Source organism: Amblyomma maculatum, chromosome 3 (genome assembly GCF_055883805.1).
Source record: "Amblyomma maculatum isolate TAMU_Amacu chromosome 3, ASM5588380v1, whole genome shotgun sequence".
In the NCBI taxonomy this organism is placed as follows: Eukaryota; Metazoa; Arthropoda; class Arachnida; order Ixodida; family Ixodidae; genus Amblyomma; species Amblyomma maculatum.
In genome coordinates, this window is record NC_139346.1 from 158,805,749 (window position 1) to 158,830,705 (window position 24,957).

General features: G+C 51.2%; 1 protein-coding gene across 1 annotated transcript in view; it reads right to left on the reverse strand.

The window, feature by feature from the left end:
• Nucleotides 1-1,027: 1,027 nt before the first annotated feature.
• LOC146196629 (uncharacterized) overlaps nucleotides 1,028-24,957 on the reverse strand; it is a 381,051-nt gene continuing 357,121 nt past the window's right edge. Inside the window, exon 7 of the mRNA XM_084598397.1 lies at nucleotides 1,028-4,921. Coding sequence (XP_084454523.1) covers nucleotides 4,541-4,921 — 381 coding nt within the window. The 3' untranslated portion in view covers nucleotides 1,028-4,540. The remainder of the gene's footprint in view (nucleotides 4,922-24,957) is intronic.

Here is a 24,957-nt window from a genome sequence, read left to right on the forward strand (position 1 = left end):
ACGGTCAGACTGGCACTTATGTTTAGCGCAGTCTCGCCCACTGTGTTGCGCTACGGCTAGCTGGTGCATCACCACGTGACTAATTACCTTTAAAGGTGATTGATTCTCAGTAACGTCAGAGCTAACGTGATAGGCGCGTGCGATGACGACAGCTGAACACGTTGTTTTAGAAAAACCAAGTTATTACTCGTGAAACTTACCGGCTGAACCGCGTTTAACTAATGCTAATCTTTATTTTTTATCTCGATCCAGCCCACGCATCTTGTAAACATTTGTGGTCTGTTACCTCAATCTGAATAAATTCAGCAAGAGCGGACGGACAGTTCTTTCCAGTCATTTCAAGGTCCGTAGCAGCCATATTGGACCCAGGGTCCGACCAAAAGTACTGCGGCGACATGTTGACGGTACCTACTGCGGGTTATTTTAGGCAACAATGGCCTCATCCGGTTAATCATCATCTAGTTTCAAGATGCGGGAAGTATAAGATAACTGGTGTAATTACGGCTGTGACATTTGAAGACAACCAGGGCGTTGGTACTGGTGCTATGGATTCGAAGTGCAAACTAGTGTGCATTCCTAATCACAAACAAAGACTGCAATCAATTCCTCAGTAAAGTGTTTCCAAAATCAAATCCCTAATAATTGGTTCACAGGAAGGAAAAGGCGCAGTATCTGTCACACTTGCTCCGTGGACACCTGAACCGCGCCGTAAGGGAAGGGAGGAAGGTGGGAGTGAAAGTGAAAGAGAGAAAGGGGAGCCGTAGTGGAGGGCTACGGAGTAATTTCGACCACCTGGGGATCTTTAACGTGCGTTGACATCGCACAGCACACGGGCGCCTCTTCGTTTCGCCTCCATCGAAACGCAGCCGTACTCGGGTTCGAACCCGGGAACTCCGGCACAGTAGTCGGGCGTCTTACCACTGCATCACCCCGACGGTGCATTCGACTAAATAAGCGCGCAACGAGCCAGCCATCCAATGCATGGCGACCGCAAATAAACACAGACAAGACAATATTTTTTTCACGGGTAGACGACGTTTTTATCTCTCGAACCTTGATTTTACATGCAATATACATCGGTATGTACACAGCTTGCAATGAAACCTACATCCGGGTCATCTTTAAATAGAGGTACTCAATATATTAAAAACTTCCATCTTTCACATCGGGGAGCGACACCACTCACTCCCAAGCTAGAACACAAACAAAACCCCCTAAAATGGCTTCTTTCTCAGACCGAAAGGAGGGATAGAAGACAGTAATAGGGTAGGTCAAACACCGCTCGGCGGGTGCGCTCCGCAGTCACCCCCCCCCCCCCCCCTCCCTCCATCAAGAGCGTAAAGGAACACAACTGCACACGCACACACCGATTTATTCTCTAGGAACAGCAGAGTCTGTACCGCGATCAAAAACCACCGAAATCGTTTTAGCACACCTCTGACAGCCCAAAATACCAGAAAAAAAAGAGAAAAAATCAGAGCAGCTCCGTTCTGTAAAGTAGTGAGTGCACCATTCTAGATTTACTTCGACGACTTCTCGGCTGCGAATCATCGACCAAAACGCATCCATACGCCGTACGGTAACAGATAGTAAAAAGATGAGCTTTCATCACGGCAGAGGAACGAATGTACTGAGTGCTAAAGGGTTGCCTAGTACGAGGCGTACGTTGAGACGTCATTCGCGCCCGTTACTGCGAGCTGCATTTTGCTAAGCATTTTTCATCGCATTCCACTTGAAGACTTATATTGTTCTGTGCGATCAAGGCACCAGAAGTCTTAATTAGTCGTTCGCTTCGCTCACAAATGAACTCTGATTAAGAACCAGAAAGTTGAGTCGCACAGTAATTCTTAGAGCTGTCAGTATATTAAGTACATCGTGTCGCTATGTCAATCAACTTCTATATGGCTCTGAAGAGCGGTAAGAATGTTTTTGCTGATGTCTTTTGTCCACCTCGAGGAAAATAAAATTTCTGTAAGAAGAGCAGGTTGAGAGAGAAACCAGGGGTAAAACACGAGCCATAAATATTCGAATATATATTAGCCGTCAAGCCATTCATCACAACCATGCAAAGTGTGGTCAGAACTTGGGGAAAGTCCCTCGGTAAGTTCCCATAGCTGAAATGAAGTTGTTGAATTCCACGACAGCCTTCGTGCGCGTACTAGCAGGTTTAGGTTGACCTTTCTCACTATTTGTTACCGGAAGCATTTAAGAACAGAATACAATGAAACACAGGGATGTCTTTATTCTCTTGACCCCCGCATTCAAAAGGTACGCACGTAGAATGTTCTAGATTTTATGAAAAATAAGAATAACTTTTAGCTCATCACACACACACGTAAAAAAGTAGCACACGTTTCCTCTCATAAAACAATTCACATATGTCACTTCAGCATCGCTTATGACTAGAATGAGATCACCAAACGCGAACAACCAAGACAAAAAAAAAAAAAGTTTTTTAAACAAAAGAAGCTGCTGCGAAGACGTACAACTCTGATGGAATCAGGATGAGTGAAAGGCGAATCTCACACGCACACACGATTTCAAATGGTACGCCTGTGGTCAGCCGAACAGTGATTTTTCTTTTCTGCTGAATAGCTTGAACACCGGGCTAGACATAACAATGAACAGGTCGCGCTGATGAAGCGATTCTCTAATCCCCCGGATGGCCACGATATTGACGAGGCAAGGCTCGAGAACGAACTCGCCCACCCTCAGGGCGAGAAGTATGCACACACCAGACGCAAACTAAATATGTGGTCAGAACGACGACACGACAGCTTCCTCTCCTTTCGCGGGAATCCGTCCGCATGCAGTGAAAAGGTGGCGAACACACGCACGCACACAATACTTGAGACACAACACAGAGGAGACCCCTTGACTTACAAACGCAGATATAAAAATCGAAAAGCAGAAAATAAACAAGACAAGAAGAAAAGAAAAACGCACAAGGAAAACCGACAAGCAAAGGACTTTTTTTTTTTTTTTTTTTCATCTCTCTGTGGAATGAATAAGGAGACCGTCATTATCTGCCACTAGAGGCAGCGCGTCCGGTCTGACGAAAGATTTCGCGATCACAGCGTGATGATGCCTTCCATCACTCCCATAGTGAGAACAACGTGCGCGAAGCTTATTACTATTAATAATATTATTCTCAACATTATTACCACTGTTATTGATTTCTCATCTTCGAGACTCGTCCCGCGCGCACGCACACAGTCGATCAACTTGTACAACTCTCCTATGCACTCATGACTGAAGACCAAACTTCCTGCGCACGTTATTACTCCGCCCTTTCTCCTACGGCATCCTGTCAAGAGTCACGACTGCAGTCTCGGGCGCAGACATCTACATCGCCGTCTCGTCGCCCGATGTCGCACTGTCCTCGCGTGTCATATCCACGCGGACTTCCGCGCACATGCGCTCACAGACGGACGCGACATCCAGATAAGAGAAACGGGCGAAGAGTTGACGCGCTTTGACAGGGTCGGAGGCGGGTGCGGGAAAATTGTGGAATTATGTCTGTCCATCTGTCCGTCTCCCCCTTTCTCTCTTTTGCACGCGCGATCCCTTTGGATATATACTGTTCTGAGCGAGAGAGAAGGGGAGACATGGCGAGCTTTCCTAACTCCGAGATCGGGTTGAATAAATTATTGGACGCATCTCCGCAGTCCACACGACCGAGGAGGACGAGTGCCGCGCATTCGTCCCAGTCGTCGTGCGTCGACCTCGCGCCTGCAGCAAAAGTGGTGCTTCGTGATGCTGCGCGCACTGCATTGGCAACGAGTTGATGCGTCGTGTATATGGGGCGGGTACACAGCACATTGGGAACTCGGCCCAACCGCAGTCCCCCGCGAGCACTGCACGGATAACGTATAGTACATGTCTGACAAAGACTATACGGCGATGGATGCGCCGGAAATGTGTAATCGAGCTATCATTCGGTAAACAACAGCTGTCACACGAGAGAAGAAAAAAATAAAACAAAACGAGTCCGTTACGCGGACGAGGTCCGGCGACACGTTCCTTGTCCTTTCGGTTGCGACGACGCGCTGTCAAGAGGTTCCTGGCATCCGACGTCGTCGTCAGGATAGTCCAAGACCGAGTCCGTGACGGGGCCCTTACACGGGCAGAGCGAGATGAGTGTGGCGGGGACAGGGCGCGAAACACGGGGCACTGCGATCGAGGAGCGCACGGCAAGTCATTCTGTCATTACAAGTCATTACAAGATGGCAGGCTGCAGCACTGGTCATGGTGCCCGATCCCGCGTGAAGGGGACGACCGACGGCGACGATTACAAAGTCCCGTTGCAGTCTGTCGCCTCGACTTGACACTAGCGGTGTCTGTGCCTCCCATGAATGTCCTGGCGCTGGTTTCTGACTTGAGTGTCTGTGACTGGGTATGCAGAAAGGAGGGCGTTGATGTCGGAAGGTGTACGCGCACACACAACACGCTCGCATCACCGCTCCCGGAGAAGAGTCCCTTGAGCACAGAGAAGCACGTGAGCAGGCTCCCTCGGAGAGCGGCTTTCACGGGAGCACGCTCACTTGTTGGACGCAGGGGAGTGAGCGGCGGACGACGTCATGGGGGGCGTCGCGGACGGGGTCGCCCCCGATGCGGGAGGCGTGCTTGCGGCCACTGGAGTTGCCGGGGCCGGGGGCGGCACGGAGGCGGCGGAGGCGCCGCCGTTAGCCGACGGTGTGGCCGCGGACGAGGCCGGCGACGCCGAGAACGTGGAGCGCCGATCGTTCTCCTCGCCGTGGCAGTGGATGCAGTGCATGCAGACGGTGCATCGGCCCGTCATCTTGGCCAGCGTGGTGCGCAGCTTGAGCGCGGGTCCCAGCCGCATGCCCATGTACACGGTCAGGTGGTCCTCAGTCAGCAGAGGAAGACTCGTGCCGTCGATCGACTGCTCGCGGAATTTCTGCGAGGAAGAAGAGAAAGCACATTCAGCGCACTGATGTTGAGAAATGATGTTACTACGCGTGGACTGTCACGTTAACAGGATATTTGCAGAAAAAAAAAAAAGATCTACACTGCAACAAAACTATCCTCCTCGAGGAAAACAATGCGTCTAGTATAAACTATGCACTGATTGCAATATTATCTGTACTGCGCTTCATACCAGTACGCGGCGCGAACAAACAAGAACAAAGGAGAAGAAGAAGAAAAGGAAGGAGCGACAGACGTGAGCGGTCGTGTGAGCTCTATCTTCCCTTTTGTCTTTATCTGTTCGCGTTGCATTTTAACTGGAATTTTGCGTGCATTTAGTGTCATTGCTTAGATTGAGGGCCCTCTGTGAAGTCTAAAACGAAAACAGTAAACACACTTCTTAAGCGCCCATCACCATATACGTAAAGAGCAAACAGATAAGGAAACCCTGTCGTTGCATGAAAGTATATTCAGAGGAACATTTTTCGCACAGCCCCGTAAAATATCACACGCTCTGCGGCAACCATTTTAGGATTATGTTTGTACCCCACATCGTATCGCGCATACAGTCAGTACATACATCACACATATAGGGGGCACATACCCAGCGGGGGAGAAATCCTCAGTGCATCAACTTTTGAAGCTCGCCTGTAACACAACGCTTCAGCGGTGCACCTGAGAGATCCTCTTTGCAACCTGCACGTGCCTCTAACAGCAAAAGATTACCCTTCACCGCGCTGAACAACAGATATATAAGCTGTTCCGTTTTCTTAAGCAACCTGTTTCCAAGCTAAAAACACAGATAAAGCAGGGATAAGTGCAGCGCTTAACGCTCGTGACATTGCGTCCGATTGCGCCTTTGCAGTTGGTATTTAAATGAGCATTGGAACCTGATTGAGAAACTCAAGTTTCCGGTAGAACCATCAGTGCGGACAGAGCAAACACCTCTGCACCTTTCTGCTTTAAAGTACCCCCCTCCTCCCCCCCCCCCCCCCCCAATAAAAGAAAGATATATATATATAAATTCACTCTCAATCCACATCAGCCCCCCCCCCAATAAAAAGATATATATATATATATATATATATATATATATATATATATATATATATATATATATATAAATTCACTCTCAATCCACATCACAACTTCCTATACAGAGTCAGCGCCTGCAGTGTGTGTATTGTTCTCTGCTAGAGGTGCTTCCTCGGCTCGTTCTTCGTCGACCTTTACGATCTCCGTTGTCCCCCTCCAGTTCGAACAACAGGGAGCACCTCACGTCGTGGCAGGACGTCCGAATGCGTACTCCCACCCTACTCAACGAAAAAAAGAAAAAGAAAAAAAGACAACCGTCGTGACGCGCTATTTGCGAAAGGAAGTGTTGGACGCAAGGAAGCGTGACTCGGCCCAGTGCGCGCTTGTTCCGATCGCCGAACAGAACTGCGATCGATACACCGAGGGCGCAGCAACGAACTCCGCTCTTGACGCCGCCACAGCCGAGACGAGCGAGACAACAGAATGCCAGCGGCGTCAAAAGTGAAAGCTCGGCATCGAGAATGCATCGCCCGTTGTATGGACAATGGTTCGTCACTGCGGGCCGACATACGACGCGTGCAAAAGGGGGACGCGCATACAGATGGCGCCTGTGTCGTGATCGAGCGCGACACGGCAGCGATCAGCGATTGCTGGGTTCGTAGGATTGCAGCTCATACTTTCGAACCTGCTCGGTATTATCTAAACGTGATGTATTGCGAATTTATTATCAAACGAACCCCCTATAAAATGCAACCGCGCTATTGAACGTCGCGAATTGTGTAATGTGAACATGTCACAAGTAAGGAGTTAAAGAAGAAAATGATCCATCGTGCATAGTGGCAGGCCGCGGAATCGATCATTTCGATGGCGGATAAACGCAAATGTCCATAATGCGCTTCGCGATGTTACTGTTGATTCGAGAACACCAGAAGGTTTAAATGAGCCTGCAGCATTACCACAAGCAGTACTCCTCTGCCTTTCCTTGATCAGGTTTGTTCGGCCTGTTCCTTTTCTGTTAACTTCACGTCGATCGGCCTTCACATAACGCAAAAAACGTGCTTATACACGGGTACAGATTCAGAAAGAATTGCATTTTTGGCGAACACTTCATTTACTTCGTTGTTATGGACCCCTTACAAAAATCGTTAAGTAGGCTTTTCCACGCTGCTTCTTTCCCCAAACATGGCGTCACTCGCCACCAGAAAAATGGCGATATAGACCTGAAATCGCATGTTGCTTCTACACAGATGCATGTAGTGGTAATAGAGCAATTATGCGAATATGTTCTGATGCATAAATGATATGAATTCTGGCCATAACATAATGTTTCAATACATTGCTGTTCCGCCATTAGAGGGGAATGCAGCATAGAGGTGAAGCTGACTTAATATTTATGAAAGGGGTCTATTCGACTCAAACGCCAGCCGTCCATGAGTTCCCACAGGAATCTAATTAAGGGGAAAGGGAGGGGCGAGCGCAGAGAAGCAAAAGGAAAGGGCGGGGCGATTTGTTACGAATTAATAAGACAGCGCCTTTCGAAAGGCAAGGTGGTGTGTATGGAAATCACTGGCCTCATCGTATTTCCACCTGTGGTCCACAATGCAGGAGCAGACAGCTTTCCGTACCATAGTACCTCAAACGAGTTCGTCAGCGGGAAAACGTCCTTCAAACCCATTACACGTATGTGGTAGCAAAATGCGGGTGTATTTATGATTGCTGCTGAAATCACTGTGTTCGTCAAAGAGCCATGTGTGACATCTCGTGGAAACTTAACGCCGTGCTCTATAGGCCCGCGGCGATCAAAAAACGGGCCTTGTTCTCAACGTACGCAGCTGGGAATAACAATCTGCCCTGTCCACTAAAGCAACCGCGGGTGCGAGGCGACTTAAATTTCCCAAGGTTCTATAGTTCTTAGTACATTAAACAAGGAAGGAACCACCTGCATGTCTGTATAACTGGATAAAACGACGCAATTTTTATGGGGAGAAAAAGGCAGGGAGGTGGCGGAGGGCAAGAGGGGACAGCGACGAGGTGTACTATTCAGCATGCAACAAAAGCCTACATTGAAAATCAGCCACTTGGGGGCACGGCAGGCCAGAGAAAAGTTCGATGTCGCAACAACACCTATTTTCTCCCGCCTTGCGAAGAAATGGGGAGAGGGGGAGGGCTGCACAGGCGCGCGTCCCCTCAAGATGCTTTCACGCAAGGCACGAAGAGAGAACGAGAGCGCATCAGCAGTCATTGAGCGAGAGAGGAAAAAAAAGAAAGAGGCGATAATATCGGACGCGCCCAGCCAGCGAACACTTCGCCCATCCACAGTGTCGTCACCCCCACCCGCCATAACCACAGCGCCGCATTTGTTTTCTTCTCTATTTCGTTTTTCTTTTCCACGAAGGCAGCGTCCGTCTCAGGCGGTTCCTTCAGTAGTGCTCTCCGGGGCAAAAAAAGCGTCGTCGTCTTGCCTTCTCTGTATTGGATGGAGGCCTCCATAATCTCGACCAAAAAAGTACCGGTGGCTACTGACCCCTGACGACCGCGCGCGCGACGGCATGCATGTGAACCTTCTCCTTTTGTTCCTCCTCCTCCTCCTCGGAGCCGAATCCGCCCTGGGCCAAACAATGACGCCAGATAACAGCGGCGGCAGCGTGAATGACACGCGGGTTGCATGGAGCGAACGCACTTTTATTCTCCTTCCATCCTTTTCCTTCTATTTCTCTCTTTCCATCGAGCATCCATCCGCACGAGAACAACGCGGAAACAGAGGAACCAAGAAAGGTCTCCGCAGGATCAGTAGCCACTGGAGTCTAAAATCGCGTAGATGACGCGCAAATCTGCCTCCCGCGGAGAGAGGATGCGAGGAGACGGGTTGGAAGTAAAAAATAAAAAAAGAGTTCATAAAGGCGAGGATGGCTGGAGATCTAAAAATCGCGCCACGTCTTTTCATTGGCCTCTGCCCACCTGCCCCTCTTAGTATGCTCGCTTTTTCTTTCGTCTCCTTACTTTCATCGTTCGCTCGCCTTTTCACTCCGGGCGCGGCGGTTCTTCTCACGCAACTCCTTTGACTCCGCGAACAAATGCCGCGCGTTGCTGCTGTTGGCGCTGACCGCCCATTCTTTATACCACCTCGATTACCCGTCTTCTCCTTTCTCCGGCTTTATTTTTTTTTTCTTTTTCCTCTCCTCGTAGAGCTTCGCATCCGCCTACCCTACCTGCTCGGTCCTTTTTCTGAACCGTAAGCAGAGGGAATCGCACGTACTATATAAGCTTCTGCTAGTTTTTTCCCTGGAGGTGCCAGCTTGCCATTCGGAGAAGGCCGCAGTTTGTCATGCACAGCCTCTCTCCGTCAGTTATTTGAATACTTTTTTTTTTTTTTCTACTGGTCTCATTGGTGGAAAGCTCTCGTGAGCTTAACGTGCCTTCGTGTCAACGGACGCGCCAACCCTCTCAAATTAAGCGGAACCGCGCAGCGAAGGGGGAATCTCGGCACATGGCAGCTCCCTGCCCGCACGCTAACGGCGAAACACCGATTATTCAGTAGCCGGCTCCACTTTCTCAAAAGAGTGAAAGAAAGCAAGAAAAAGATTATAAGTCAGGAAGCTGTCGAATGCGAGGCGACGAAAAAAATGCAGCCCCCCAAGTTCTGATAAACTTCCCGTACTTATGCATGGGCGTCGGAAGGTTCTGTTCCCGTAGCGAATACATTCATGCATGGTAGCTCTCGCATGGTAGCATGGTAACCTTTGCATAGTAGCTCTCGAATACAAGGTGTACGTTGTGAATGAATTCTAACGGCAAGACGGAGAGTACAGTAGGCGCAGCGCACTTAATTATTTGTCAATAGCGGCTTATGCGCTGCCATTCCAGCCAGAAGCATGAGCAATATACACATATAAAGAGTCAGCTTCCACGTGGAATCTTTGGACCCTTGTGCATGACCACCGAGCTCATTCGTCAGCCTAAGATCACAGAGCGGCAGCGACATTTCCTGCCCCTGTCTTAACTGTCCCTCTCTTATAATTCGGCCAAAGAATCTGACCATGTCTTCATCGAATATTTTTCCCGAGGAATGTACCTCAAATGTTACTCGACCGCAAAAACCCAGCCTCGCCGTTGGTGTGCAGCCAACCAATATGTCGATCATCGAACATCCACGCCGCAACCTCATTGTATTCAAAATTCTCGCCTGTTCGCGTTCGAAGCTCGTTACAGTCGACGTGACAACACTGTTGGTTCCGGGTTCTCTATCATCGCGGTTCTTCACAGCTATAGGCGAAGGCACACGGGACTTTTCGCTCACGACGGGCTTCCGTAACCTCCGCCCAGCGACGACCGCAAGGTAAATAGAGAGAGGTGCCGCGCAGGGAGGAGCAGCAGCCACTACTACCGACTACCGAATTCCTCGCGGTAAACGAGAAGACCAGGACAGGGCATTCCTGTCAGGTGCGCGCAGGAGCCCTCCACCGCGCTTGACCTTCCGCCCCTTCGTAACAGTTGAGCCGCGGTATGCTCACCCCCTCGCTTCCCGCGGCTTTAAAATTGCAGCTTGCCAGCTTATTAGCCGGGCGGCCGACGGCGGGAGAAACAAACCGCCGAGCAAGCTAGGTCGGGGCGGACACAGTAGGAGCAGCGGTGGCTGCCGTGAGGTGAAGGGGGGCGGCGGCGGGAAGGCTACTGTTGGGGGCCCGTCACGACGCGGGCTTATGCTATGCCCGTGTGTGCGCGCGATCCTTGGGAGGAGAGCGAGCCACGCCACCGTCGTGACCCGCCGGTTCGTGACCCGCCGGCACGACGGCATCTATCATTCACCTGCACCGGCGGTGGTCAGCGGCGGCTTCGGCTCCCGCTGGACTCGCGCACGAACGCCCATGGATAAACAGAAAAAGAGAGAACGTTCGAAAGAGTGGGGCTGCAACGCCGCAAGAGAGAACGGCCGGAGCAGATGAAGCCGAAAGCAGAACGGCCCACGAAGAGAATAGGAGGCAAAGGGCGATTTTGCCATCTCGACGGATGGTGCACACACGGGCCATACCAACCCCCTTCCTCAGACTTCGGGGCAAACGGGCCTGCGGAGGAGGAAAGAGGGAGCCCGTCATGATGCAGCGTTGTACACGGACGCGCACATGCGCGCCGAGAAGACGTGAGGAGCGGGGTCAGAGGTCAAAAGTGGCGGCGGCTGCAGTAGCGTTCTTTGTGAGACCAACGACGTCGCGCTCTCAGCGCGATGCCGCAGGCAGGAGGAGGAGGCGGTGAGGAGGACGGTAAAGGTCAGGGTCGGGGTCGGATGGGAAGAGGAGGGGAAATCGCGGCGCCGCCGCCGTTGCGGGAGCCACGACAGCAGCAGCAAGCGCAGCAGCCGCGGCAGCAGTAGTACGTGCCATCGCGGCGTGCATCTCCGCCGCCGAAGTCCGGTAGTTGTTCTTCCCGGCGTGCCCCGGCGGTCGTCCTCTGACCTCACGCCGAGTCCTCTGGCCTTCGGAGGGGCTGCTGCTGCCGCTCTCGCCCCTTTCTCTCCGCTCTTCTTAATGTGGGAACGCGGTGGGAAGAACGCGGCGGCCACGTGGTGAAGAAGACGTGAGAGAAGCCGCCAGAAATGCCTCCCAGCGCCTTTGGGCAGGCAGCGCACAGGTTGCTCGCGCTCCACTGGCTACGGCAATTTTATTCGTGTTACACTGCATTTATTTTCATCTTTATTTCGCTGCATCATCGCTGCCCCGTTTTTAAAGTCAGCTGTCTACACGTCCGTCTGCCTTCTGTGCGTTTCTTATTTTTGTTACTTTCTCTGCCGATCACGCCCGCCCTCTCGTTATTGTTCCTCGCTCATCAACTGCGCCACTTCCTTGTTTGCCCTCTCTCCCTCTTCTAGGTGCGCTCACACGCGATGGTTCGTCGATAAAGGGCGCGTATGCTCTTATGTTACATATTTTACTTTGCCAGCAGGCATGATGCTTTCCAGGCCGAGATCAGTAGCGAGAGGTTTTCTGACGAACCGTCGTGTGCATTCTTGCGAGCTTCTTCCGGAGCCGCGCAGCACTGCTTCGTTTTCCCCTTTTCCGGCTTGCATTCTCGCTTGTCAATCACGCGTGCACAGTTGAACAAAGCCTTCTCCAGCGCGAGATCGTGAAGCGCCATACTATATATCTGCGTAGCTTTTACGTAACGAAAGTATGACACCGCATCACATTCCCTTAACGATGTTTTAACGCGTCGAAAACGATTATATGCTAGCTCGAATTTAAGGGACAGGCCGCGATTATTCCACTGGGCTTTTCTTACTCATGTTCTGCAGGTAAACAGCTTACGCCTTGCTCGTTGGTTGTCACATTACTTGTCTTCACGAGCTAACCTATCATGTAACTTAGTTACTTTTCTGTCAAGAAAGTTCTGCGAATTTAACCGCTGCTATGCTGCGCTTCATCGCCGCTCTTCGCCGTTAAACTCCACTCAGACAAAAATAATTTAGAAACCCATTCGGCGCTTTTCCGGTTTAGCTGATATGCTGAACCGCGTTGCAGCTAATTAATGGTAGAAATCCTGTTTGTTAACGAAAACAAAAAGCACTTTGATTGCAGAAATCGGTTACAATTGCATGGTTAGAAGGGCCCGAAGTTCGAACAGCGTTGCCTTCGTGTTGTTTCTCCCTCGCGGGTCAGTCCTGAGACTTACCAGCCCTGCTGTACCCCGCCGGTGCGCGCGCTTCGACCCTGGGGAAGCCCGTTAACAATTATAACCACACGAAGAGCTGTAAAAAGCCCCTCCCGCTACAAGCGCTTGCCGATCAGTGACCTTCAGGCCAGCAATCCACTATACGCCGCGACATAAGTGAACGTCGCCGCCTCGATAATTCGAGCCGTTTACCAACTCGGCAAGAGTCGACATCCGCCTTGCAAATGTTTTCTCTCTCGAGGCTGCAAGGAAACGACGCGGACTTGTAAACGAAGACTTTACTGGCAACCCCGCAGCCTTTTCTTTCCGGCAAATCCGCACTCACCGAATGCGTCGGAAATAAATGCGCCGATAACCGCGCGGCAGCTGTCCCGAACTTATCGTTCCTAATAGGCCGAAACGTCTCGCTCATGCACGAGCATCGCTTCAGGCATCGCAGGCCGCCCAAACGAGGACTCAACAATTCAAGGTGAAAGCTGAGACTGCAGGGCGCGCGCATGCGTAAAGACGTAGTCACCTGTTGGAGTCCAGAGAAGAAATAATAATAATAATAATAAAAAAAAATACGTCAGAAGGGTGGGCAGCGCCGGCACAGTCGGAGAACGAAAACGTGAATAAGAAAACAAACAATAAATAAATACAACGCGGGGCACCAAAACGCCCGTTCAAGCGGTATAACGGAGAGATTACAGGCAGGATTGTCAAGGCCGCCCTTGCTTTGGCTTTGAAGCGTCGCAGGGGTGACGGCGCGAGCCAGCGGCCGGTTGTTACCGCGGAGAAGCGAGAAATAAAACCAAGAGAAACGAGGAAATAAGCGCGGTCATTTCACGCCACCGGCCTTGGCGCGTCGCGCGCGCGCGCGCGACCGGCCGGCGCGAATTGTAAATGGCAATGAATTTTCGGCTCGCAGTCGAAGCGGTCAACACTGATTTGAGGGCTTATCTATGCTGCGGATGGTGCCTCTTCTCTCTTACCCGGAGAAGTGGGAAGGGGTTATAGGTATGGACCCGACCGACTCGCCGTACGTCGCTATATGCGGCCAGACTCCAGATAGGACGAACTGAGACGAATCTTGGTGCACGTTCGGACATGAGCCAATGTAAACGCGTGCGGAGCGTATTTTAAGCGAACGCTGTACCCGGGCCAAGTTTGAAATGCTAGAATGTTATAACCGGGGTGCTGAGGTCGAACGGCTGCATTGATATCGCCCTCTGGCTCCATCACTTATACGAGAGTCCTAAGAGGTACATTTGCGTGCTGCGTCAAACAAGGTATATCGGGACTGTCCAAAGGAGGTCGTAACATAACCTCCAACATGGCAGTCTCCTCGTTGCCAACAAAATGCCAAGCGGCGATTCGCTTACTGCACTGCCTTTCCCTTCGCCACCGAACTGCAAAGGGACAAACTACGCGACTTTATCAGGGTGCTTAGACGACCACAATCGCCTCGCCATTCACTTGTACGCGTTGTGAACTGTATGCACAATGGAAGCGTTTACTGTATGTCGAACAGCGTCCCCGTGGGTTTGGTGCCTCCAAACGGAATGTCGTGGCACAGCAGTTCTCGCTTCAACCTTGCTTGCCACTGGCCAGGTCAGTTAGTGAACAGAATATGCAGCGAACTTCAAGAGAGCAAGTAGGGTAGGAGTTAGCGCATATTAACACAGCACAGGGCCAACGCCACGCCCGCAGAAGAATCCATAACGCCGAGTGTCAAACGGCCCGATGACAGCATATACACTCAAGAAGCAGTGATCAGAAAAAAGACAGCGCGGTCTTTTCAAGAAATTCATTCAGTGAACTTAAAGACTGTTAGGTGTTAATAGGTGTGCAAACGCTCGCCTAAGGAATGCCATGAAGCATTCTAAAAGCTACCGATGATATCGCAGCGAATCAAGAACTGAATTTGGATATGAAAGACAACCTTAATTGATTACACCTTGACGTCTACGCCTTACCACGATTACGAATGGCGGTCAACGGTAGTAACCGACTTGACGTGACGGCCGCAGGTGAATTCCTCTCCCGATCAGCTGACGCAGACTTAGCGCTCCCGCAAGGCGACACTCGGCTATTATTAAGAGAGAGAGAGAGCTTCCAGGGGCGAGCGAGGAACAAGCCGTTCGCCAAGGATAGTGCGAATAAGACAAAGAGCGATGGATAAGAGGAGAAAGACAGTCGCGCGAAGGAGGAGTCGGCTGCTCAGCTGAGAGGGAAGGGAGGCGGAGTGGCGTGCCTGGTCGCGATTGTGCGCGCACGAGCCACCGTCCTTCCGAGTCGATCGGCGGCGGCCGAATTGCTCAAGAGGGCGGAAAAATCAGTGGGCAAACGGAGCGGCGCCGCGTGGGAAAAGTTTGACCCGCTTTTTGTAAACAACCGGCAGCGGCGGACAATCGAGACAATTAGGCGATCTGCCTCCGGGTCGATCTGCTCTCCTTTCGGCCGCCGCCGAGCCCGGAAGGAAAGGCTGACGACGCCCCGAGCGAAGAACCCTCGGTGGCAGCCGAGTCCTCTCTCTCGCTCTCTCCCTGCATCTATGCAGGCAAGAGTGTGTGTTCGTGCATTCGATGGCGCTCTAAGCGTTCACGTATGCATGTAATGGCGGCGCGCCCCATGAGACTTCGAGGAAGAGTCGGCTCGCGGCCGCGATGACAGGCGCCTATGTATGCACACGGAGCCGTCCTCGACTACAGGAAGCCGGCGCAGAATCAATAGGAGCCAAGATTTAAGAGCGCACAGACGGAAGCCTAGTGCGGCAGCAGCGACATCAACAACAAGAGCCATTATTTTCGATTAGCTACGAGGGTATCCGCGCCACCTCTATGACCGGTGTGGTTTTCCCGCAAAGGTCACCTTTATCGGTCGCAGTTCGCCCAGAGAGAGAGTGAAAACAGGTGCTTGCTACAGCGATTGATGATGGCGCTTTCGTTTCCCGTTTCGAGGCTTTCCAAGTGTGAGTGGGTATAAACGTCCGTGCAACCAGTTCTCCTTTGACGCTCCAATAATGCTGAGCGCGGCTAAAGCACAGCGATAAAGACCACCAAAAAAACCACTGAATTAAGATGCACACACAATTTTTCACTTCATGGCTGTTTATCTGAGAATATACAATAGCAAAACACTCTATTTCTCCTTTTTATAAACATAGTTCTTTCGTTAACGGATGAACCTTGCTGTGCTTTTACAAGTTCTGGCAATCAACTTAGTATTTCTGCAGGCATCAACTATATAGTTATGTCCTTTACTAGGACCACACGCCTTGAGTGTGTTCGGGGTGCGACCACACGCACTGTTCAACGGCCGTAAACGCCAAGTACACTCATCCGTTCGAAATTATACGCTAGGAAAACAAACAAATAAACTTTGTTTTCTAAGTTCGTCCTTGGTGCTCCCCTGCTTCTATAAACCTGACAGGTAACGAGAAGAAAAAGGAAGGCCACGCCGAAGTACATGTCTCGTGCTTCCCTACGCGTCATTGTTTCGGTACGGCTAATTAGGAGCGACCTTTGGGAAACGCTAATCACGCTAGAAGTTCTCGCGGCTTTCTTTCATTCTGACTCACGTAATGCGGTGGATTCGCCACACGAAAACGTGCGTGAGAATTGTGCGCTTAACGTGTTCCTCATGGCGCACAGCCGTGCGTCAAGAAAAATTCAGTGCGGTACCGTGACTTAATTTGCCTTGAATCGTAACGACCGAAAAAGACAACATACGCCCACGCGATATAAAGAGATCGTGCCTAGCTTTTCTTCGCCTTTGAAGAGCTGGCGACTTACTCCTCCAGGAAGAGACATGCGACTGCGCGCGTACATCTTGAACGCACGATAAAAAGAACCATAATCTGCACACAATCCGAAAGTAAAGACGCTGACTCCCGTTTCTGTACGTCCGCAGATCACGTTTCTAAAGTTTTCGACTGACTGCTAGAGTTTCTGTCCGCGAACTTTTCTGGCACTGGAAGAAACAAACAGCAAATAGGCGCACAAGGGACTAATCATGTCAGCATAAACAAGAGATAAGTATTGCTCTCGATCGATTTTCCGCTGCGCACGGGTTTTAATTGATCAGTTGCTCGTTCTATCGCTACATTTGGAATTACTTTTAAATACTTCAACGTTAAAAGCGGGGCCTTTATACGGCAATACGATTGAGAAAGGCCGGGCTGCGGCCGAAACGCGGACTTAAGATATAACATTAAGGAATCAGTATGAAGTATTTCTTGCACTTGTATCCCTAGTGAATTGTATTTATGAGTCACAATAACTTCATACAAAGTTTCTCATACCAAACTCATACAAATATCATACAATATCATATATTTCTCATACGTTGACTGATATTTGTATGAGGTGATATGAGATTTATTCGAGGTTTTTACGAGTTTAGTATGAGAACCCCATATGAGGTTATTGATATTTCAAAGCACTCTCATATTTTTCGGTACGGATAGTGGATGCATTTCTATCTCCACAAGACGGCATCTTGATTCCACACTCTGGCGCACAAGCACGAAACGACACCCGCGGGGCACAGGACGGTAAACGAACAGAACAAACGCCCTGCGCCGAGTGACACATCGCGCCGCCGCGGGCGAACGAACAGGGTTAGCGGGTTACGTATTGCAACGACGCCTATGTTTCCACAAACACCAGGCCCGGGGATAATGCGTACGCCGCTCGTGCACTGTAAATAAAGGGACGCGGCAGAAGTGGCAGCCACGTCACCCGTGGCCCCTCCAACACGAAGAGAAAAAGCTCCCCAGTTTGGGCCGCACAAGCAAACACAAAACGAGGTGCCAAGGGACCAAGAGCCGCCGGAGGAGGCGGAACGTGCGGGGAGATGCTCCTCTACATCCTCCTCTCAAGCCTCCAGGAGCAGCATCATGGTGCTGCTGCCACTCGGACGTCAAATAATGCAGTTGGTTGCAGGAAACGAGACTCCCTGCGGTGAAGAGCAAAGGATGAAGGGAGGCAGTGAAGAAAGACACGTGGACGGTGGCTGGCCTCCTTGCAAAGGTCACGCGACAACGAGACACAGCCAGAGAGCAAAACCACCGAAACGCACCAGAAACGGCACTCGAGAGGAAGAGGCCCCGCTGCCAGGTAAACAATAACGAGGCTCCGCGACAATGACAGAAACGAAACAAAGGGGGAAACAAGAAAGAAAGATGCCCTCCTAAAGAGGAGGAGGAACGTCCTGGCTGCGTATGTGATTACGCACAGGTGCGTGGCGCAGCGCAGCACCGCCTGGCAAGCATTGTGGAGGCATGCGCGACAGCTAGGAGTCCAAACAAAGCCCAGTCGGACTCGGGATAGTGGATGTTTTGTGCGAGCGTAGCGGTGCGAGCGATAGAGGGCGGAGGCCACGTGCGCGAGAGCCGTGCTTTTTGGAACACAAAGCAAGGGCACTGCTTTTGCCCGGACAGATATACCGGGAGTCGGAGAGGGCAACGAGCAGAATGGACAGGAAATGCTCCAGCATTCACGCAACTCGGGAAGGGAAGAGAGAAAGGACAATAGGGGCACGGCATTACGGTGCAGCAGGGTGAAAAGAAAACAGTATACGCTGAACGCAATTCATGAAGAATGGACTTTTCTTCGTTTCGGCTTGGATTTCTCTCACAATCTCTCTCTCTATCTTTTTTTTTTGTTTTTTTTTTTCTTCTGCTTGTCATGTGCCCCCTCGTCCGAAACCTGCTGTGACCTTACTGTAGAGAGGCGTCAGCAAGTGCACTGGCAGGGCGTCTTACTCTGACGAATGGCGCGAACGCCATGCTCCTCAACACATGCCAAGCCACACCAGCAGCGAGAGTATAATTAATACCGAAGAATGTTTTCTCCTGTGGGATTGTACTGGCGACCGTGTGAGTGACATACGTGGTTAAAGTTACCAGGATAACCGTTTCATTTTTCTCAGCTGTAGTAAGGGCCCGAGCAAGTCGCCTAGTAGGAGTGACTTCCCGTAGGAGGTTTCCCCGCATTTACATGGAACTGTACGCTGCAAAGGAAAAGTTAGCGAGGGCAATAATCACATTTAAATGTACGCGGTTATAAAACAATCCAAGGAGCGCTATTGGTGTTCAATCCACTTGATAAAATACCAGCATATGCACAAAACACCTTTCTACCCATTGCTCTTAAGTTGGAAACCTCAGATGCAAAATTTAAAATTGACCGAAGTTCCACGAGAAGACAGCCCCCCGCACAATATATACGAATAACGTCTCTTTTGACGAAGGCCACTTTCACCATGATAATAGAGGCAAAAGGTAAAACATCGCGTGCGTGCATTCTTTATGCTGCTGTCGCCGTCACACTCGGAGGCGAGGAACAAAAGGAATAAAAAACACCAAAAAAGGTCGCAACTCGTCCAACGTTGTTTCATTGTCTCACACACAAGGCGGTTAGGGCGGTGCTCGTTAAGGGGGACACATGTAGATAATCACAGTGAGCCAAGGTCGAGGACGTGCCGCAGGTCGGGGACATGCCATGGCCCGGGAGCCGGCAATATTTGCATGAATGCTGACATGGGCTGGGGACATTTCGACCGCCCTCAGGGTCACTGTAAGCAGTTTTATTCGAGGATGCAGCCGAGGGCTGAAAGGTGCCTTGGCGAAAAGGGCATTTTAGATAGACCACATCTCCCCGGCAAAGCCTCACGAAAGCTCTCCAGACCATATCGCAGATCTCAGCGCGGGAAACACTGCTGCGAGTGCGACGCTCTCCGGGGTCATAGCTAGCATTTTAACGAAGCTGCTTCGGTAATGGATGTCCAAATAAACAGGTAAGGAAATTAATAATAAATGATTGCATTTGCACCTCTTATGGAGCTACTCGGCGATGATAAGGTGCGCCCCGGATAAACCGCGGGTTCTGTAGCACCTTGGTATTCTGCAGTGCACGTACCGGGTTCCTAGATCACATACTTCCAAACGGAGTAAGCACCCCCGTCCGCAGGTCGAACTTGCGACCTCGGCGGGATGGGCTACGCGACTATGCCACCGGAACGCATATGGGCAAGTGCACGACCCTGTGCCAGATTTGGTGACATATTCAACCCAAATCAGAGCGGCTGGCAATGATTGTCTTCCACAATAGAAGACAATCGACAAGGTCATTGAGCTCGAACGACGATCCCCGAAGCAAGCAAGCGTATAGGTTGCTGCGCGCACAGTATATAGACCTACTCGCGATAATGTTCGTCCTCAGCCCAGCACAATAAAGCGCTCAGGAGTCAACAGCCAGCCATAATCTTTAAAGAGGAATAGCCCACCGACCGATCGCGCGCAATCTCTTCTTTGCACACACTTGGCTCAACCTTTGACTCTCATTTCTGCATGCCGAGAGGCGATCAGTCAATGATATAGGTTTTCGAACTCACGGCTTTTGTGTTCGCTCGCCCTGCGTATAAGCAAAGGCCGTTCGCTCTATAGCAAATCGCATCCTTCGCATCGGCCGACCCTGCAGCCTGTCACTGAGTGCGGCGGCGAATTACGTACACGCACACACACACACAAAAATAAAAACAAAAGCACGCACGCATTCTTCCCACTCCCGCTCCTTCGTGATCACTGTAATCCCTAACCGAATAGCCGCCTACTCCGGGATTTACGAAAAGCGTTGTATACCCCTTCATTACGGCGTTATTCGACTCCTCGTGAGCGCTTCGCACAGCTGCGGGGCAAGGAGGGGCTCGCGCGGCTCGGCGGCACGCATTATTCAAATATTCTCACGCAGCACGCGCAGGCATTTGTTCAGGCCGCGAATGCTCTCGGGACACTCATTCGATCCAAGACGCTCGCAGAGGCGAAGGGTGCCCGGTGAGAAATGAACTAAGACCCCCGAACCGTTTCCTCCATCCTCCCCGTTGTTTTGTATCTTTCTTGCCACCCTCTCTGTTGTTTTGCGTTCATGAACCGAAAGCGTGACAGCAGGCGCTCACACACGTGTGAGAAGCCGGCGGCATTCTGAAATCGACCATGATAAACTGGGACGGGTCCCGTATTTATTTGCTCCTGGTTTTTTTGCTTTCTCGCGGAAGATATATATGCAAGGTGCTCTTTCTATCCCTCTTCTTTTCCTGTGATCGTCTCCTTGCGCCGTTCCTTTGGTTAGGACGAAGTTTGTAGAACGAAGACCCGGAGGTGGCTGAAGGAAACACAGGTACTCGCACGCACACACGCGTACAAACGCGGCGAAATGAGTTTATAAGCAAAAACAAGGGCAACCGGCGGATCAGTGTCCGAAAGCAGGATACTGACCCAGCGGGGTCAGTGTGAATATACGGAGAGTTCTCGACGACCGTAATTACGTGCACAGACCGGCTGTGTTAGCCGTTCCGATAGCACCTTGTAAAGACAGATTTTCTAGCGTGTGGACAATTGGGGCACGTGACTGAAATTGCGTAGTATACGTCAGCGACACGCCACTGCAGCGCCCTTCTCTGGCAATGACGATGCAATGACAATTATCAGGAAAAATTATTCGTCCTGCTTGCATGAGAATAAGAAAAGAAAAAAACAAAAGAGCATGTGAAACGCTGCGCTACTGTATATATGTATCCGGCGCGGACTGGTCATGTTATTTTTCTTCCTTCTTTCCTGCCCACACAAATTTATTTTGTAGCTATTTACTCCAATTGATTGTCATTACAAGCCTTTGTATTCTATTCAGGCTATTTACTCATTCGTAGTTCTTTTTCATTCCCTTCGTGTGAGTTCACCAGTTCATTCGGCCCAGGTTAACCGAACGGAGAAGGAAGACGGCAGGAAATTGGAAAGAATGAAAGAACGGGGATAATAGTGAGTTGGAGGACGAATTTGCGCAATTAAAAAAGAGAACAAAAAAAGAAACGCTGTCTTCCTCTGCACGCATACGCGCGCGGGGAATCTACTCGCAGTCAAATACAATAACACGGCGCGTCTTGGCTGTCGCTAATGCACGCAGAAATTTCCCCGACGCCCTCAACCCCCTTGCTTCTTCTGTGCCTTCTGGTGTTTCTCCTTTTTTTTTTTTTTTTTCCTTTTTTTAGCACGTTCTGGTCATTTAAGAGTCGTACCACGCGATGACGATGATCGCGAACTCCGAACGACCTCTGCTACGGACGCACGCCCGAAGGCGGGCCATCAACACCGACGCCCGATCACGATGCCGCTGTTCCCCGAAATACGAGAGCAGCGCACAGTTCAGCCCGGCCCAAACTGTTCACGCACCGCCGGTGATGATGACCGCCACCGCTACCATACCAGTGGCAACGGCGGCGTGTAGAAGCCGAGAAACGGAAGACCGCTCGCTTCGAGCGCCGAAAGGAACCGCGCTTGCAGCGGTCGGTCAAAATGTTGCCGATACGAAGCGATGATGACAAGGAAATCTCGCCTGCCAGGTTGCTACATAAGGAGGTGAAGCGTTCGAAACATTGCGTGACTAGGGGAGCAATTGCGATGACGCTGCAGGCAGCAGCAGGCGCATTACCACCCTCGCCAACTTTCGCCCTTTCTGCGCCACCTAACACGATTCCCTCTTTACCATCAATACTCCGTTTTCCTCAACGTCGGGAGCGCCGCGGCTTCGGTTTTTGCTGCTGCGTCCTCGTCGCAAATGGCACGTACTCAATGTGCACGTGGACCAATCGCCCCTCGTTAAAGGGAAAGATGCGGACTTCTCGTGCCATGAAGGTGATCTTGTAGTCGTCACCACCAGTCACCTGGCCCAGGCCAGGCGACGGGTGGCGATCACGTTGAGCAAAGCTCCAGGCGTCGCTCCGAGCTGTCCCTCATCGCATACACACGGCCCTCTCTCCGCAGGGAGGCCTCGAGGGTCACTTTGATGGCGGCTCAAGCGAAAAGGAACTGAAGCTAACGCGAGTCTTGAAATGGGCCTGGAATATACGCTTGCCATCCTCAGAGGACGCTCGCTGAACACGATCAGAGAAGCAGCCAGTATAGGCAAGGACAAGTAAGAAAACAAATCGGGCGATAAAAGGAAAACAATCACGCCAGCTGCGATGCCCCTCCTGCGGTCGCCTGTATCTCTGGCTGCTCCCGGTTCACTGATCGCCCCAACAGGAGGAGGTAAAAGGCAGCAGCAGCAGAAACCCGTGTGGCTGCCGCTGGAGTTTATTAGTCGTAAAGTTGAGCGCCGAGATCGTTGCCAGATCGTGACTAATTTCGGGCGCTCGGGAATGCGATCAAGCGGTGCTCCGGGGGGCATGGTGCACGAATCGGCCGACTCTCGGTTTTTCTTTCTTGTTTGTTCTTCACGCTTGTGCCTGGCTCTCTGTGTCTCTGCTTTTTCTCCCGTTCGGTCTCGAAGCAGCCCTTCTTGATTTCTTACGGCCGCCGCGGCTTATCAGTGCTGTTTGTTTCGGGTGCTGGGCAGCCTCGCGCGCGAGGTCAGCCAGGTTCGTGACTCCGGCACTACGCATATAATGCCGAGGCACGAATGACGACGTGACCTCACGTCGCGCCCTGGCCGTGCGCGCGCTATCGCGAGGACTCTCGCGCTGAGTAGTGTGGCGCATCCACTCTCCGCGCTTCCTTCCGCACTAGGCACGTGCCATATATCTCTCTCGAGAGGGAGACACGGTAAATCTACCGATGGTCGGCGACCGCGCTGAGAAAACGCGCGGGAATCGGAAGGCACACGGCGGCTCGACCAGGCATCAATTTGGGAATGTATCACCGCCCTCCCCCTTCCCCTCTTCGTGGGACAGCTCAGTTGCAAGAGGAACGGCAAGACGGGAAAGCTCACACCCACCTTAGCGAGTACGGTGCGTTCGCACAGGGCCTATTGTTTTCAATCAGGGTATATGGCATAAGAAAAAATCAAACGAGGGAGTAATTGACATTAATCCCCCTTTATCTACATCCCATTCTCACTGCGCGTTCTTAGTATTGCAACATGTAGCAACATCTCAAACTTTATCCACGCACGCACGCACGCACGCACGCACGCACGCACGCACACACACACACACACACACACACACACACACACACACACACACACACACACACACACACACACACACACACACACACACACACACACACACACACACACACACACACACACACACACGCACACGCCTGACAAAAATAGCACTCGAAAGTGGCCTGATGCATTTGCGCACTGACTCATTAAGCTAAACAGAAATATGTACACAAGACGCCGCAAAATCAATAGTTGATTTATGGCGACGATATCACTGACACCGTGGGGAACACGACGATATATCAGTTGAGGCCATATACTTAGAAGACAGCGATATAGTATAGTACCCGCTGAAATCTTGAACACGAGCTTGTAATAAGGGCATCAGCGATCCGTGAAACAGCTCATTTCATCTTTCACTTCCTCTTTTTCTTTTTTTTTATTAAGGAGCGACCAGTGAGCGGAAAAACAGGTGCATGCGGTGTACGCTGAGCGCACCGATGCACACATATCCGCACCAAGGTGCGGCGGCAATCAGACCGGAGGAGGGATATAACCTCGAAGCTCCAGAAACAATGAGTGGCTCGCGTACATACGCGCAGGTTTGGGGGCATTGGGCGCACTCTACGAGCGCAAAGAGCGGAGCCACGAACAAAGGAGAAGCGGGCCCGGTGAAGCGAATCGGTGGCCGCCGCAGACGAGCATTTGGGATTCCGCGCCCATAGCTGCATTCTCTGCCTGTTTACTTGCGTACGTGTATATGTGCCTACAGAGAGGGGCGCAAGGTGCACGAACGACCTTTGGTCGGCCTCGTTAGGCTCTCGAGCGTGGCATCTGCGTGGCGATTTCCTAACAAACGCTAGTTCCACTCTCTGCGGAGAGTAGCAGCCGCGTCCTCGCTCCTTTCCTCCTTTGTTATTTCGTTGTCGCCACTGTGCCGGCGCATAATTGTCCGCAATACCCAGCCAACTGGTTCAGTGGAGGAGGCCCAGTTGTCTTAGCCTCCGCGGAAAGCTTCTGAGTTGCCTCCTGAGGAATCGAGGCGGCTGAAATCGTGTTGCGTCTGTGAAACGTTAAACGTCGAGCTATATAGACGTGAAGCAGATAAACAGGCAAAGCAAGAACCGAAGATTGAGGCGCACAACATTAAGCGAAAAACGACAGCTTTTACGGCGTCGCGAAGGGCCGGACGATCTACAGCAGCCACTGCAAACAGGAAGGGAAACATCGTCATGCTGGCAGTGCGCGAAAAAGAAATAAGAAATCAGCTGTCATAAACACGAAATGGAGCAGCAACGCTAAAGTGGAGATTATCGTACGATCCTGTCCAATGTAGGAATAAAGATACGGGTACTGCGCGCGGGATGAATCCGGATTCCGAAAATCAGGGAAAAACCGA